The sequence below is a fragment of the Poecile atricapillus genome, chromosome 4 (genome assembly GCF_030490865.1).
Source record: "Poecile atricapillus isolate bPoeAtr1 chromosome 4, bPoeAtr1.hap1, whole genome shotgun sequence".
Lineage (NCBI taxonomy): Eukaryota > Metazoa > Chordata > Aves > Passeriformes > Paridae > Poecile > Poecile atricapillus.
The window spans coordinates 57,897,278-57,910,903 of NC_081252.1; the positions used below are offsets into that span (position 1 = coordinate 57,897,278).

The 13,626-nt window shown below is 37.5% G+C and overlaps 1 protein-coding gene across 1 annotated transcript in view; it reads right to left on the reverse strand.

The window, feature by feature from the left end:
- The window catches only part of TBC1D19 (TBC1 domain family member 19), a 47,887-nt gene extending 34,752 nt beyond the window's left edge, over window positions 1–13,135 (reverse strand). Inside the window, exons 1-4 of the mRNA XM_058837902.1 lie at window positions 12,934–13,135; window positions 2,969–3,041; window positions 2,156–2,201; window positions 331–406 (exon numbers count right to left, since the gene is read on the reverse strand). Coding sequence (XP_058693885.1) covers window positions 331–406; window positions 2,156–2,201; window positions 2,969–3,041; window positions 12,934–13,032 — 294 coding nt within the window. The 5' untranslated portion in view covers window positions 13,033–13,135. The remainder of the gene's footprint in view (window positions 1–330; window positions 407–2,155; window positions 2,202–2,968; window positions 3,042–12,933) is intronic.
- Between the last annotated feature and the right edge of the window lie 491 nt (window positions 13,136–13,626).

Genomic DNA, 13,626 nt, shown 5'->3' on the forward strand with positions numbered 1-13,626 from the left:
CCTAAGTGAAATGACCTATAGCTAACCCTTTTTTTCTTCCCAATGAAACCAAATTCTCTTCTTTGACATATTCACATATCTCTGTTCTCTGTTTTTCACCTACCTGCCACTGTATCCTACTTCTTTCACAGTTGGAGAATTATTTGAGCATTTTCTGTATTTCTGTAAAATGTCACATACAATATACATACAATACTACTATTAACTTTGATGCAATTACAAATCTGTGCTTTTCCTAACGTATAAAACCTAGAAAGACAATAACATTCTAGCAAGTCAAACAGTCTAATTAAAGATCTGATATGAATGGTAAAATTGATAACCACCAACCTGTGCTTTCCTCATATAGGCTAAAGGTTCTTTAATATGTTCAGGTGGTGCTGCAGGATGACATGGCGAAGGAAACCTTAAGAAGAAAATATGGTAAACTTTAAATATTCTGATGTTTTATTTTGCTTAATTAATCCTGTATTTGTAAACCTAAATATAACTTCTTTCATGAGAGCACTACAAAACCACAAGCATATATTGATCAAACTGAGTATTATTTTTTAAAGTATTTTTTCCTCATCCATTCTACGGATACAAATAAGATAACAATTTGCAAGAATTGATAACATTTCAAATTGAGTTTTTCTTGTATTAAAAATAGCACGTCCTTGTAATTTCACTTATTTATAAAAGAAATAAAATAATTACATTAACAAATCAGGTGTTTTAAAGGTGTATTCTCTTCACATCATGCCATGTTTATGATTTACTGGAACTTTCTGTCTCCAAGTCATCACATTTTTTCAAGACACTCTTTTTTTTTAGGGTTTCCTTTTAAAAATCAGTAGTGCACATGTACATGTCCAATGTAATTAGAAGTTTGAGGTGTTGACTTAAGCAAAGCTGAATATTCACTCAAAAATTGCATTATGACAAAATATAAAAGCTGGAACAAAAATTAAGAACCAAACCAAAACACTAATTTATCTTTCAGCAATGCAGGTTATTTCCAATGAGCTTTTGCCAAACATCTCATCCAGCTTAATTTTAAGTGTCTCAAATGTCTTTCAGGAAGCAAAATTTACACACAGCTTCTCTAATAGCCTGAATTTTCATTTCTTTGAATGTGTTCAATCAGTTCCTGTTTTTGGGAAATCCACCCCAAATTTCTTCCCATTTTTAACTGATAAAGTCATTCTTTTACCTGCTGCAAATTTGTTATGGAATATTCTGGCCCAGTGTGTAAAACAGAATCAATACCAACAGATTTCAGAAATTATGTTTCTTGGCTTTTCCACAATGCTCATAAAATCATAGTGTTCATAGTTAATTTTAATTTTCAAGGGCTAATTTTGTTATTTTGCTGCTTATTTCCGTGCATTAGCCCTAGAGACAGGTAAATATTTTTCCCTGGAAAGATATGATGAAGATGAATCCTTACTAACAGACAGAAGCATTTTGCTGAATTATAATCCCTCATACTACTAAATATATATTGTGCCAAACTGGTAACTCTAACAAACTTATTTAAATTAGCACAAACAGATTTGCATATATATTTCTTATTTTATAGTTGCATTTATGGCTATATCTGTTATGAAATTCACCTTTCCACTGTGCCAGAATGTAACAAAAAATTATGCTTCCCAGAAGTCTAATCCGACGTTTGCTGAACAATAATAAAAAGGAAACTTGACCAATTTTACTGTGTTTATAACCATACCCCAAGCATGATGAGCACTGACCTTGGAAGGCTAGAGATTTCATACCTTAAATATTTTAAAAAATAATTAATACAACAAATATGTGCAATGCTGTGATAAATACCTCAATTAAAACTCATTTGCAGCAACTACCTCATTTATATAAGAATCCTATTATGACCTTTGGTACCTTTGGAAATAAAGCAAAAAGGAAAATACTAAAGTAACTACAAAATGTGGTGATATTTATTTAACTTATTCTTTAAAACCCACTTGAGTCCAGTATTTTCACTGGGATGAAAAAGAAATAATGGCACTTTAAAAACAGAAACTAAGCAGGTACCCTTGCTATGACAGATATTGCAGATTATAGTAACACACCCTACATCTCTATAAACAAATGGATCAAAAGTAAATCATGTGAGTAGAACCTATTAAATGAAAATACTAAATAAACTCACACATTGAGTTCACTATAAACAGCATTCTGAAGCTTCTTTTCCCAACCTGTTAAAATAAAAAAACAACCAGAAGACAACTTTAGGAATTAATACTACTGGAACATCAATCAGAGGTTGCTTTGCAGTCACTGGAGTTTTATGTCTGGTCTCAGTTCATGTCTACCTACCAGAGAGACAGGAAGAGACAAGGAAACCTTAATCTAATTAAGACAGGAAAAAACTGCAAGTTGAAATCTCTGTAGAGAATGAATATCCTTTATTTCCATCTGCTGTTCAAATAATTACAGTACAGTTTTGGTTAAAAAATTTACATTCTACTTTTTCAAAGCCATCATTTTATTAAACCAACAATTAATATTAATAGACACAGTATTCCTGATGATTATAAATCTTAGATAATTTATCATAAATTCCTCACATTACAGTAACATAGCCTACAACTTTCAATGCAAATTGGAAATTTAACTAAAGGTAAAATTTTCATGAGTGTCTCCATGGAAGTAAATTTCCAGTTTCAGAAGTGACTGAACTCTCGTTTCACTCAGAACTTTCAAAAAAATCACTGTATCTTATAAAATTATAAAAGCACTTTGCATAGTATGTTTTTCAAAATGCAGATCGAATCCAATACCACTTTCTCTTTTAAATTTTCTCTATGTGATTTAATAATCTGGAATCACTGAATGTCTGCTTCTGGCTACTGTCAGTGACAAGACACGAAGCTCAACAAACTACTGTTTTCATCCCTTATATCACATATGTTCTTACATACATCTATCCTACTCACAAATATATCAACGAAGTATTACAAACCTGATGTCTTCAGAAAATCCTTAATATCCTCTTTTAGTGATTCCAGCCTAATTTCTGGTTTGTGTAGGCTAACCTAATATGAAAAAAAATAAATAAGCATCAAGAACTAAAGAGAAATTACATTATTCCAGTTACTAAGTAAGTAACAAACATGCTTAAGGATACACAGAAAGCAAACTCCCTTCTTGAGCAATGGCTATAGCAGCCAAAAATATCAGTTAACTTTTTTCTCACTCAATGTCTTTGCCTTTTTCATCAATGCTAAAAGGTGTATGTGGGGAAGGAGAGAGAAGAAAAGAGTAGAATATGCAATGAATGCATATAAACATATACATTTAATCATCTGAGCAAATACCCCCCATGCTTAGCCCAAATGCTAGACTATACACATTAAGCAATTGGTCATAAGGTACACATGGGAAAAACCAGAAGCTAGTCAATGTATTTCACCTGAAAAAATAAAACTGAAAACGTTCCATAATTTTTCACTCAACCTTCCACAGTTCACCTCTTTCAGATAAGAAATGCCATTTTCAAACCAAATAAACCTACTGCGCGCCAAACATTCCCCACTGCAGCTGTGACTACTGTGTATATTGCAATGAAATGAACTCAACACACTAACCATCTTTACAACCATACCATGACACAACCACACAGATGGTGCTGCACATCTTTCAGCAACAGCAGGACCAGCTGCTACAGCATCTTCTACAGCTAGAGCAAGAGGAGAAAATGAACATATCACAAAGGTCCAAAAGGACAACAAGCAGAAACTCAGAAGTTTCTGTGAAGTGCCTTCTAATACATATTCTTCTAAGCATGGTACATGGCAATAGCTGATCATCAGATAATAAAGCTAAAGGCTTAGAAAAAAAATATCGACGCTGCATGCTAACTTGAAAATAGCACCAAAAGATCTGTGTGTCCACAGCCATGACAGCTCCAGGCATATGTTAGAAGCATATGGCCATATCATCTACATAGAAATGTGAGAAATCTCTTACTAAAAGCTACTCAACAATATGCTGTAGGTGTATCAGCTACTGATTTTATTCTAAGAAAGCAGAAAGCTTTCTTGCTGCAATAGAACTTCTACAATTATTATTCAATTAAAAATAATCTTTCACCAACTTGTGCAGTTTTCCAGCCCTAACAGCACTACCGACAGCTTGGCATACTTTAAGTACACAACTGAAAATCCAAAATCCTGTCATTTGCCTTACAGTTTATAAAGAAAAGGGTGTTTTCTGCACTGGAAAAGTTGGTCTAGGTGAATTCACAATGCAGAATTTTAAGGAAACCTTTCCATTTTCCCCAGATGAAGAATGGATAATAATGGAGCGAATGACAGCATCAGCACTTCTGCTCTTATTTCAAGTCCCCTTGCCATTACAGGTAAGGAAGGCATTTTTATTTGGTTTATTGACCAAAATAGCAAAGAGAATGTAAGCATGCTTCTGAGAAAGAAAGGTTGTCATAAGCACAGACCAGAGGGTGTGGTGAGTTGCATAACTCTCATGTCAGACGACAAACACGTATTTCATTCAGCACAATGGTAAAAGCTGGCAATGGATCGTTGCTAATGTCTGGGAAACAAAGATTTTTATGTGAGATCTTGGGCAGCTCACAAAATACCTTTTTAAGCAAAAACCTCAAGGAGTATTTTATGAAGAATTCCTTCTAAAGTTTGATGGGAAGTCCTATGTCCTTTTTGGACATAATCAGGCTGAGGGTTTTCTCTGCAGCAAGACAGTGGTTTTGTGCCTCTTCTGCAGAAATTTTAAATAAAGTAACACACATCAAGCAGGGCAGATTTTGCCACACTGTTCCTCAGAAGTTTTTGTGCACCCTTTTGTAAATGTTCAGCTTTGTCTTTGAGTTAAATATGGCTAATTCTAATCCCAAGTTCCATGGGGTGTTCACCTGTCAGGCCTGACACACTTTTTAGATGAACAAAAAATACCCTCACAAATACAACTCATTGACAGATGATGAATCACACAAAAAAGAAAGCTCCTGTACAATCTGCTATAAAATGGGTTAATTATCTTGACACTGAAAACAGTACAAGACATGATGGAACTGCAATCAGAACAGTATTTTAATTTTCTGCTGTCCACACACCTGTGAGCTCTTGGCTTATAAAGGAATATCTGATACTCCAATTGACAAACAACAGGGGTTTTTTTTTAGATTCTTGGAAATTCTGGAAATTGATACAGCATATCACATTAGAAGGCATTAAGGAATTCAGCCCACAGACTACTTCCCATTTTCCCTGGCAGGCCAAAAGAACAACAGAAGTCTTTCTTGTAAACTGCTGTTCCCAACAGAGCCTGCTCCCCAGCTGCAGAACATAAAATCCACTGACTTTCCTGTATGCAGCAGAAAGGCAGTCAAAAAGGAGTTAGGACAGCACATTGGGGAAAATTTTCTCCAAAGATTATATTAGTGCATCAACCTGCACTGGTTACCTTCACCTCTTCATGCCCATGTATTCAGTCAAGTATTATTTCATTATCCCTAGCCCTGCAGCAGCCAATATTCTTAGGCTAATCTTTAATTTATCAAAACATCTATCTTTAGCACCTTTCCTTTGTCATTTTGCTTCTCTTTGCTGAAAAAGCTTTACTAAGATAATTTTTCAAATAAGAAATTTGAAAATTCCCCCAAAAATTTTGTGGGCGCTTTTGCCTCCACTTTCACCAGTTCAGGGTTCAGCTGCAAAAGCCTCCTCCTATTTACACTCTCCCTGTTGTTTACTTTACACTCTCCCTGTTGTTTACCTGTGTACTAAAATCAACACATTCCTAAATGCTAAGCAGAACAAGAGAGCCACAGAAACTGTTTGGGACTCATTGCCCACTGGATTCCTGATCAGGTTTCAAATCAGAAATTAGATACTTGAGAATGTGGCAAACAGTTCAACTGGCAGCAGCAGCCAGCTCTAACACAGACCATACGCTAGCTCGGTATAACACAACAAGGAAAAATACTCATTTGGTAAGTTAAAGGAACTCTCTTCAGAACTGTTTTGCTGTAACTTAACAGTATGGTACTTCTTTGGGTATTTATGGGAACTTAATTGAGGAATCAAGGAGACTTAGCAGAGCTGATGTTACAAAATTGCTAGTCCAGGTCTCCCACATAATCTTGTTTTTCCTTTGGATTAACTGATCTAATTTATTTCTGTGTTGTATGGAAAACACATTTAGATATTTATACTTTAGGTAGGGTTGGTTTGTTTTAAACTGCTTGGCACAACATACTAAGGTTCATTTGCATTTTCATTCCCTGTGATTTTTTGGTAGAATGAAAAATATGTTGACAAAATTTTATTTATATAAAAAAGCATTACTACAGCTTCACACAGATAAAAATGCCTACCTAAGATTTACTGGGAGAAAATCCCACATTGACAAGATTTGTACTTATGAACTGAATTAATTCCCTGCATGTTCAAAACACAGCAAACACCTATGTAGAACTACCAATTTCAATACACACACCTTGATGACAGGGTATCTTAGTTCTATAAGAAAAATACGATCTGTTTTACTACTATATTATAATACTATATACTACTATAAGAAGTCTATCACAAGCAGGGTAATGGAGAGTGAGCAATATAGGGGAACTATCCATGAAGGCAAAGGGTGGCAGCTAATACAGGGAAAAAGTCAAATATTCACAGGCCAAGTCAGGCCAGTACTTTCAGAGCCCTGAAAGGAAATGGGGATGAAAGCCAAACATTTCAGCAAGAAATAACAAATTATTTTTAATAAATGTTAATGCCTAACATTTTTTCCTGTAAAACTAACATTTGCATAATCTTATGGAGGGCACTGAGGTCCAGGTGTGGGATGTCTATGTTCCTCTACAGTCTTGGTCAGCCTCTTGTGAATCAAGACGCATCTACTCCTTCATAAAACGAGCTATCATTACAGCCATTCTGGGCACCCCCCATCCTTCAGCTGTACAGAACAGTAGGGCAGTTCAGGGAACTGTAAAATTTTGCCAAATTCACTGGTGCCTAAGGTACCGCTAACAACGTTGTGTGTATGTCTTTGATTTTGGCAAGGTATCCTGCTGAGATCTGGGCAGACACCATCGTAAGTCATAATCTAAATGTAATCTCTCTGAAACTGGATGCCAAGATGGAAGAAAATCCAGACACTCAACACTGATGTGCCTGAAAGCAAGCAAAAGGATAGCACAACAGTAAAATAATAAAGTTGGTGGAAATAGTAAATTGATTCACAGAGGAACTGAACACAGAGATCAACCTATTTGCAAATTAGCATCTAAATTTGAAAGTGGCATTTAGTCATCGTGACTGGAGCAGCAATGATCATGCAAGAGATGATCAAACACAAGATTCAAAGAAGCATAGGAAAATAACTAGAGGACCAGCAACATACTAATAAGAGGAGGCTTGACAGAACAAAGTGTTCCAGCATAACTCCTGTGTTAAACTATTTCTTTTCTCAACAAGAATAAACACTGCAGAGAAGTGATCCAACTATACTGAAATGTGGAATCACATCAGGTGAACACGTATTTTTATCCTGTTGCAAACAGTTCTGTAAACAACTTTACACAATCCTAATATTTTTACAGGCTATCCACCATAATTTCTCTTCAAAGCCTATTTTATTTAGATAAACATGTACCCTGTCAAAGCATTTATTACTGTTCAGTATGTTTTTGCAGAAGTACACAATGTTTTTTTGTTTTATTACTATTATTTCCCAAATTACAATAAAACACAATCCCCAAATATAATCCATCTTTAGAAGAAGTAAATTCATTGAAAGCTAATAAATATTCACCTTTCCTTATGTACTTCATTCTACCATAACTGGACTTTATCAGGACCAAGCTGACTTGGTAAAATCCACTTCAAGCACAATCTCAACAATTTCAATATTAAAACTAAAACACACACTAAAAACTTAAAGCCCCGCAACGTTAAGAGAGAGATTTTAATTTTGGTTAGATTTCTGTAAAAGAAAGAAGAATCATTCTGAGCCTAACTAAACAAATTTCAGTGCGTGAAACCCTGATTACACTGACAATTTTCCAACCCTTCTAAATTTCTACATGAAATATACTAAGGGAAAAAGTACTGTGAACTTCCTTATACAAGGAAAAATAACCGAGCAGATACAGAGAGCTTCAATCAGCCTCATATGAAAGTAAACAGCTTCAAATATTATGATGTACCACAAGATATGAGGATATATTTTAATGATGTAATTTTAATGTTTAATAAATTTTCTAATTTTTAATATAAAATTAGTGCTGAAAATACACACACAAGGCAAAAAACAGAATCCACATTACTAAAAAAGTACTACTCTGCCAATCAAGCTTGCATTGCTTCTGAACTCCATCATCTGATCAACACACACTTAACTACATTCAATTTAAAATTCACTGTAATGCAAATATTACTGCTGAACCACTTAAAACAAAGGTACAAGCTCTATCACCAGGGATAATAAATCCTTTGCCAAATACAATACAAGAAAATGAATCATTAATTATCCATGATGACTCATGAGCCTCCATTTGTTTGCTAATTTTTATTAAATAAATGCTATATTGCACAGAAACATTCTCCTTCTTAATTTGATCTTTTATTTAAGTTGAGATTGATATAAATTTCTTTTTTTTTTTTTTAACTGGCAAAAAATGTCATGAAAACAATATTCTGAGACATCTTGCAAACCATTCACTCCATACAAACTATTTGAAGCTTATTTACCTACCCTTTCTTTAGAAGCACAGACAGGCACCACTCTGGCTCCAATGCTCTTAGTGCTCCCAAAGCAAGTCCTCTCCTCCTTTGCCCCATCTGCAGTCTTGTAAAGACCCTTACCTCTCCCTTTGATCCATATTGCCTTTAAACCCTTCTGGTTTATTGCAGGTCTGCTCAAAGGATGGCAGATTCCCCTCCTCTGGACAGTGTTTCTGATCATGACATCTCCCCTCCACCCTTCTTTGTACCCTCAAGTACCTCTATCAATGTATTCTCACTCCCCAAATTAATTGCTACAGTGGGGTGGGATGGGGTATCAGGCCTGATTTTTACACTTACATTACCCCTTCTAGCCTACTATAACAGCCCTTACCATGCCTTTTTACAAGTTCCCCTGTCCCACTCCAGCCATACCTACAGGAAACATCTGAGAACATCTATGCAGACAATGCCAGGGGGACTCCTTCCACTGTCTTTCTTGTACCATTTAAAACATAATTTACAACCTTTATCTTTAATTTGGAACCTTTCATTTTTTGTCACCTCCTGTTCTAAAAAAAGTTCTTTAGAACTAAATTACTGAAGCTTTTGTTTGTTAGTTGCTTTTGTTAGGGTATTTTTAAATTTTGTTATTTGCCCCTGGTTACTAGAGGTTCTGTGCAACTCTGGGCAATAGACTGATTTCTATTAGAGGTTTGCATGGGAAAAAAATTAAGATTGATTAATCTTAACTGATTAATAAAGCCCAACTTCCTTCAAAGATTATGAAAAATAAAGTTTCTGAATTGGCTGCAAATGAAAATGTGCCAAAAAGGTATCACTTTTTTCATGTCTCTGAATGGCTTAATTTTTACTGTCAGTTTACTGACACAGATATTCCCTAAAGCAGAATTTTTGCAAGATTTCACAGAGTAATTTGGTTTAAAACTGCATTTTTTTCTTGTCTTATGTCTTATGTCCCATGTCCATGTCTTAATTTTTCTAAACACCTCTAATCTCTACCTTAAAAACATTTACAATTCAGAAAGGGAAGAGAAAAATTGAGATAAAAAACAAGCAAATTTTATTACAAACTTGCACAGTGAAGTTGTGTCCAGAAAATGAGGTCTCTCCTCTGCTAGCCCACTAATGCCAGCAGCAATTCTACCTGTTTGAAAAGTTACCACCTAATATTTTGGCTCTTTGTCACTGTTACTCCTTCCTATCAAACACACTACAAAATATGTTCAGAAGAAATCCCAAAGCAAATGATACGTACATTAGCACTATTACCTGCATGAATGTCTCTTATTAACTGCAGTAATAGATCAATGAAGCAAGACTCAACCTACAAAAACCAACTTAACATTAATATACTTACTCATTCATGACTTACAAGCATATGACACTACATCTACTTCAATCCTTGGGATAAAAATGTGATTATCTTGGTATTCCCAGAGGTCAAGCTGTGACAGCAAATCATTTGATGCCCATGCCAAAGTTATTTCAAAGAGATTGCGTATCACAGCCCTTGACACTTGCTCAGGCTCCCAGTGACAGCCAAGCAAAGCACTGGTTTGATCAGCTCATAACCACAGGGCTACTCTATCACCTCTCACAAATTATGTCAGGACACTGTGTTTTCCCCAAAATTCTATTAACTCATCAATGAAACCATTCATTCTGAGCTCTCCTTCCTAGAAAATAAGAGATGAAATTGCAAAATATAGCTTTTCTCATAGCTAAAATACTGTTTGTGAGACTACATGTTCTCTCAGAATTTCAGGCAATATTATCATGGATTTTACGGTCCATTCTGACTGTTTCAGAGACAGTAAATATTTTTGAAGAACAAATATCAACAACATCATTTTCCATACTAAGAGATGAAGAATATTTGTGAAGTATAACTGCAGTATAAATATCCAAAACAAAAGTAAGTTTCACTCTGATGCATTGCTTCCAAAGACTTCTCAAAATACACTGTGCATCTCCAAAAATAGTTTAAAATCCGCTAAAAAGGATCATCTTTCAAAATCACAACTGGTGCAGACCGAGCACTGTTAACCAGCAGACAAAAAACTCCATCACATCCTACCAGTAAACTGGAGTTCAGGTGTGATGCACAGCAACAGCTAAGATTTCATATTTGACAATGCAACTCCAGCAATACCCCATGTAAAGGGAGGAATATCAATCATTAATACTGAAGCAAAACTCAGAACCTTTCAGAATTCTGTACAGCTGCTAAGGGAAGGGCAGAAGACAAGCCACTGACTGAGGGGCCCTTGCAACTGCACAGTACAGCACTAACATACTATCCAAGCTTTATAAACAAAGCAAGTCTTCTGTACATGAAAGAATGTAAATGCACACAAGGCCAATAAAAAACCCCTCTCTAACAAGAACACACAGATTCCTGACAGAGTCTACATTTGGCTCTATCAATTTAAACTACAATATCCACGACATAATTAATTTGATTGAAAAATCCCATTGTTGATGTATCTATAAACTTTCAGATCACCAAACTATAGCTCTGATGTAACCTTCTATTATAAACCATTCAAACACAACTCTAAGAATCAACTTGAATATTTGTCGCCCTGTTTCTTTTCTTTCCCTCTAGCACTTCATATGACTAGGAGATCATGACCTATATAAACACTTTTTTTTTCTTCTCCAAGAAATCTGTAAAACAGTACTCTGCAAAGCCATCACAGCAGATACAACCTCTCTTCCAACAGGGATTTGGGCACCTCAATGCCCTTTCAGACTCCGAACACTACCTTGGGAGGGCACTGCTCACATTCTCAGTGTCCACCTACACAAAACGGCTCCATGAAACAGCCGCCCACCAGCAGCTTCTAAACACCCAGCCAATCCTGAGGACACCAAGCTTCCTCCTGTCTCAAAAAACCCATGCAAAGTATTGAATAACTGTGAAATCAGGCCTGCCAGAGACACGGATAAAAGAATGCAAGGGAGTGCATTCAGGTTTGTTAGAAACAGGAACAGTTGTTAGAAGGGAGCCCTGTTCACCACCTGCTTTGAGGAGACAAAGTCTGACTCCCCACTCCTCATGTCAGGCTATTTAAAATACTCAATTTCCCAACATTTAGCAGAGCCCAGCCTCTAAACTTTCATAATTCCAGCCCCCTTCAAGTCATGCACATTGGCTTATTCAAATATTTAGAAAGCCCTGTCAACAGAAGCAAGGCAGACACACATTAATAAAAGCATTTAGAGACCAAATGAGCAAATTTAAATACCAAAAAAACAAAAGACAGGCAGTGATGTCACTTGCTATAGAAAGCTTCAGGGACGTTCAAAGAGGAAAATCATGTTTCATTTAAAAATGCAACAAAACTAATGGGCAGATAATTGGCATGGTATCCTAAAAAAAACCAAAAACAACAACAACAACAACGACAACAAAAAATATATATAAAACAACAGAAACAAACCAAAAAATAGCCCCAAAAAACCCTTCATAATTTTAAGCAATGTTTGAAAAAAACAAAAAAAAAACCCCAAAACCAAAAGTACAAGATTTTATAAAACCCTACCCAAAATATTTCAGAAATGTACAGTATTTGTTACAGCACCATGGCTAGGTTATTATGATCATGAAAATTGATGCAATTTTAATCTGAAACATTCTAAATTAAATTCAGCTGGAATATGAAAATCAGGCTCCAAGTGCAGATAAGCTATTAAATAGAAAAAAAAAACCCAAGCAATTGTTTTCCCAGCTACTAAATTTACTTCCATACGTGGTTTTTCATTTATTTTCACTTCCTGTCACCAAATCCTCATTTTCTCAGGGACACTAGGGGAGCGGGGGAGGCTGGGTGGAATTTAAAGCTCCCCAAATTAAAGACTAAAAAAGCAATTCGTTCCAGGACCTATATTTGAAGCAGTGAGGTTTCAGACGGATAGTCTTCATATTCACTGCGAAATCCTTGGGTCCCAAGGGGAAACACAATAAACAGGGCTCTGGAAACCAAACACACCGCTCTCCGGCCGGCCGAGGAGGGAGAGGAGCGGGACAAGGAGGAAAAGAGGGAGGGGACAAGCGGCGCCGAGAGGCCCCGGACCCCCTGCCCACGAGGAGGCCACACGGGCCGGGGGCGACGGCGGGGAACAAAGCGCCGGGGAGGGGCAGCGCGGAAGGGAGGCGTGCGTGGGGGCACAGCGGCAGGTCAGGGCTCACCCGGGCCTGTCGCTCCAGCTGTGAGTGGAGGCTGGAGCCCTGCAGCCGCTGCACGACCCTCGCGATGGTGAGGGACAGCCCGCGGTCCGGGTCCAGCATCGCGGCCCCTTCGCGGCCGGGCCGCCTTCGCCGCCGCACCGCCGCGTTACCCGGCAACGGCGGCCGCGGCGCCGCCCTGCGGCTGCGTCCGGGTGGGAAGCGGCGCCGCAATGAAAGGTTCCCCGCCGCCGCCGCCCCGCCCTGGAGGGGAAGGAAGCCCCCAAGAGCCACAGATGCTCCTGGTCGAAAGGAGCGAGAAAAGACAGAGGGTCCGCAAGCAATCAGAAAGTTTCATTAGAAAACTACTGGAAATTGTTATGCCCTGACCTCCTATATAAGCACAGAAAGACAGGGGAAGAGAAAGAGATGAGGAGCCCTGGTTCTAGCGCGGCGGCGATTCAGCTGCTGGGATGGCCAGGGTCCTGGGAGGATAGCTCTTTATGGACAGGTTTCTCCACCCCGAAGACACGTTTCTGTGTGCTTCTTGAGGGACACAAGTCGGCCTGTATTGACGCGAAGTTTTCTTGCACTTTTGGATATTTTGCCTTGTCTGCTCGGCATGGTGTTAGTTCAGGCTCAGCAGCGGGAGCCGACACGATCCTCACTTGAGCCGAGCAGCTGTGTGGCTCATCCCTGCGTGATGTACAGGCAAGG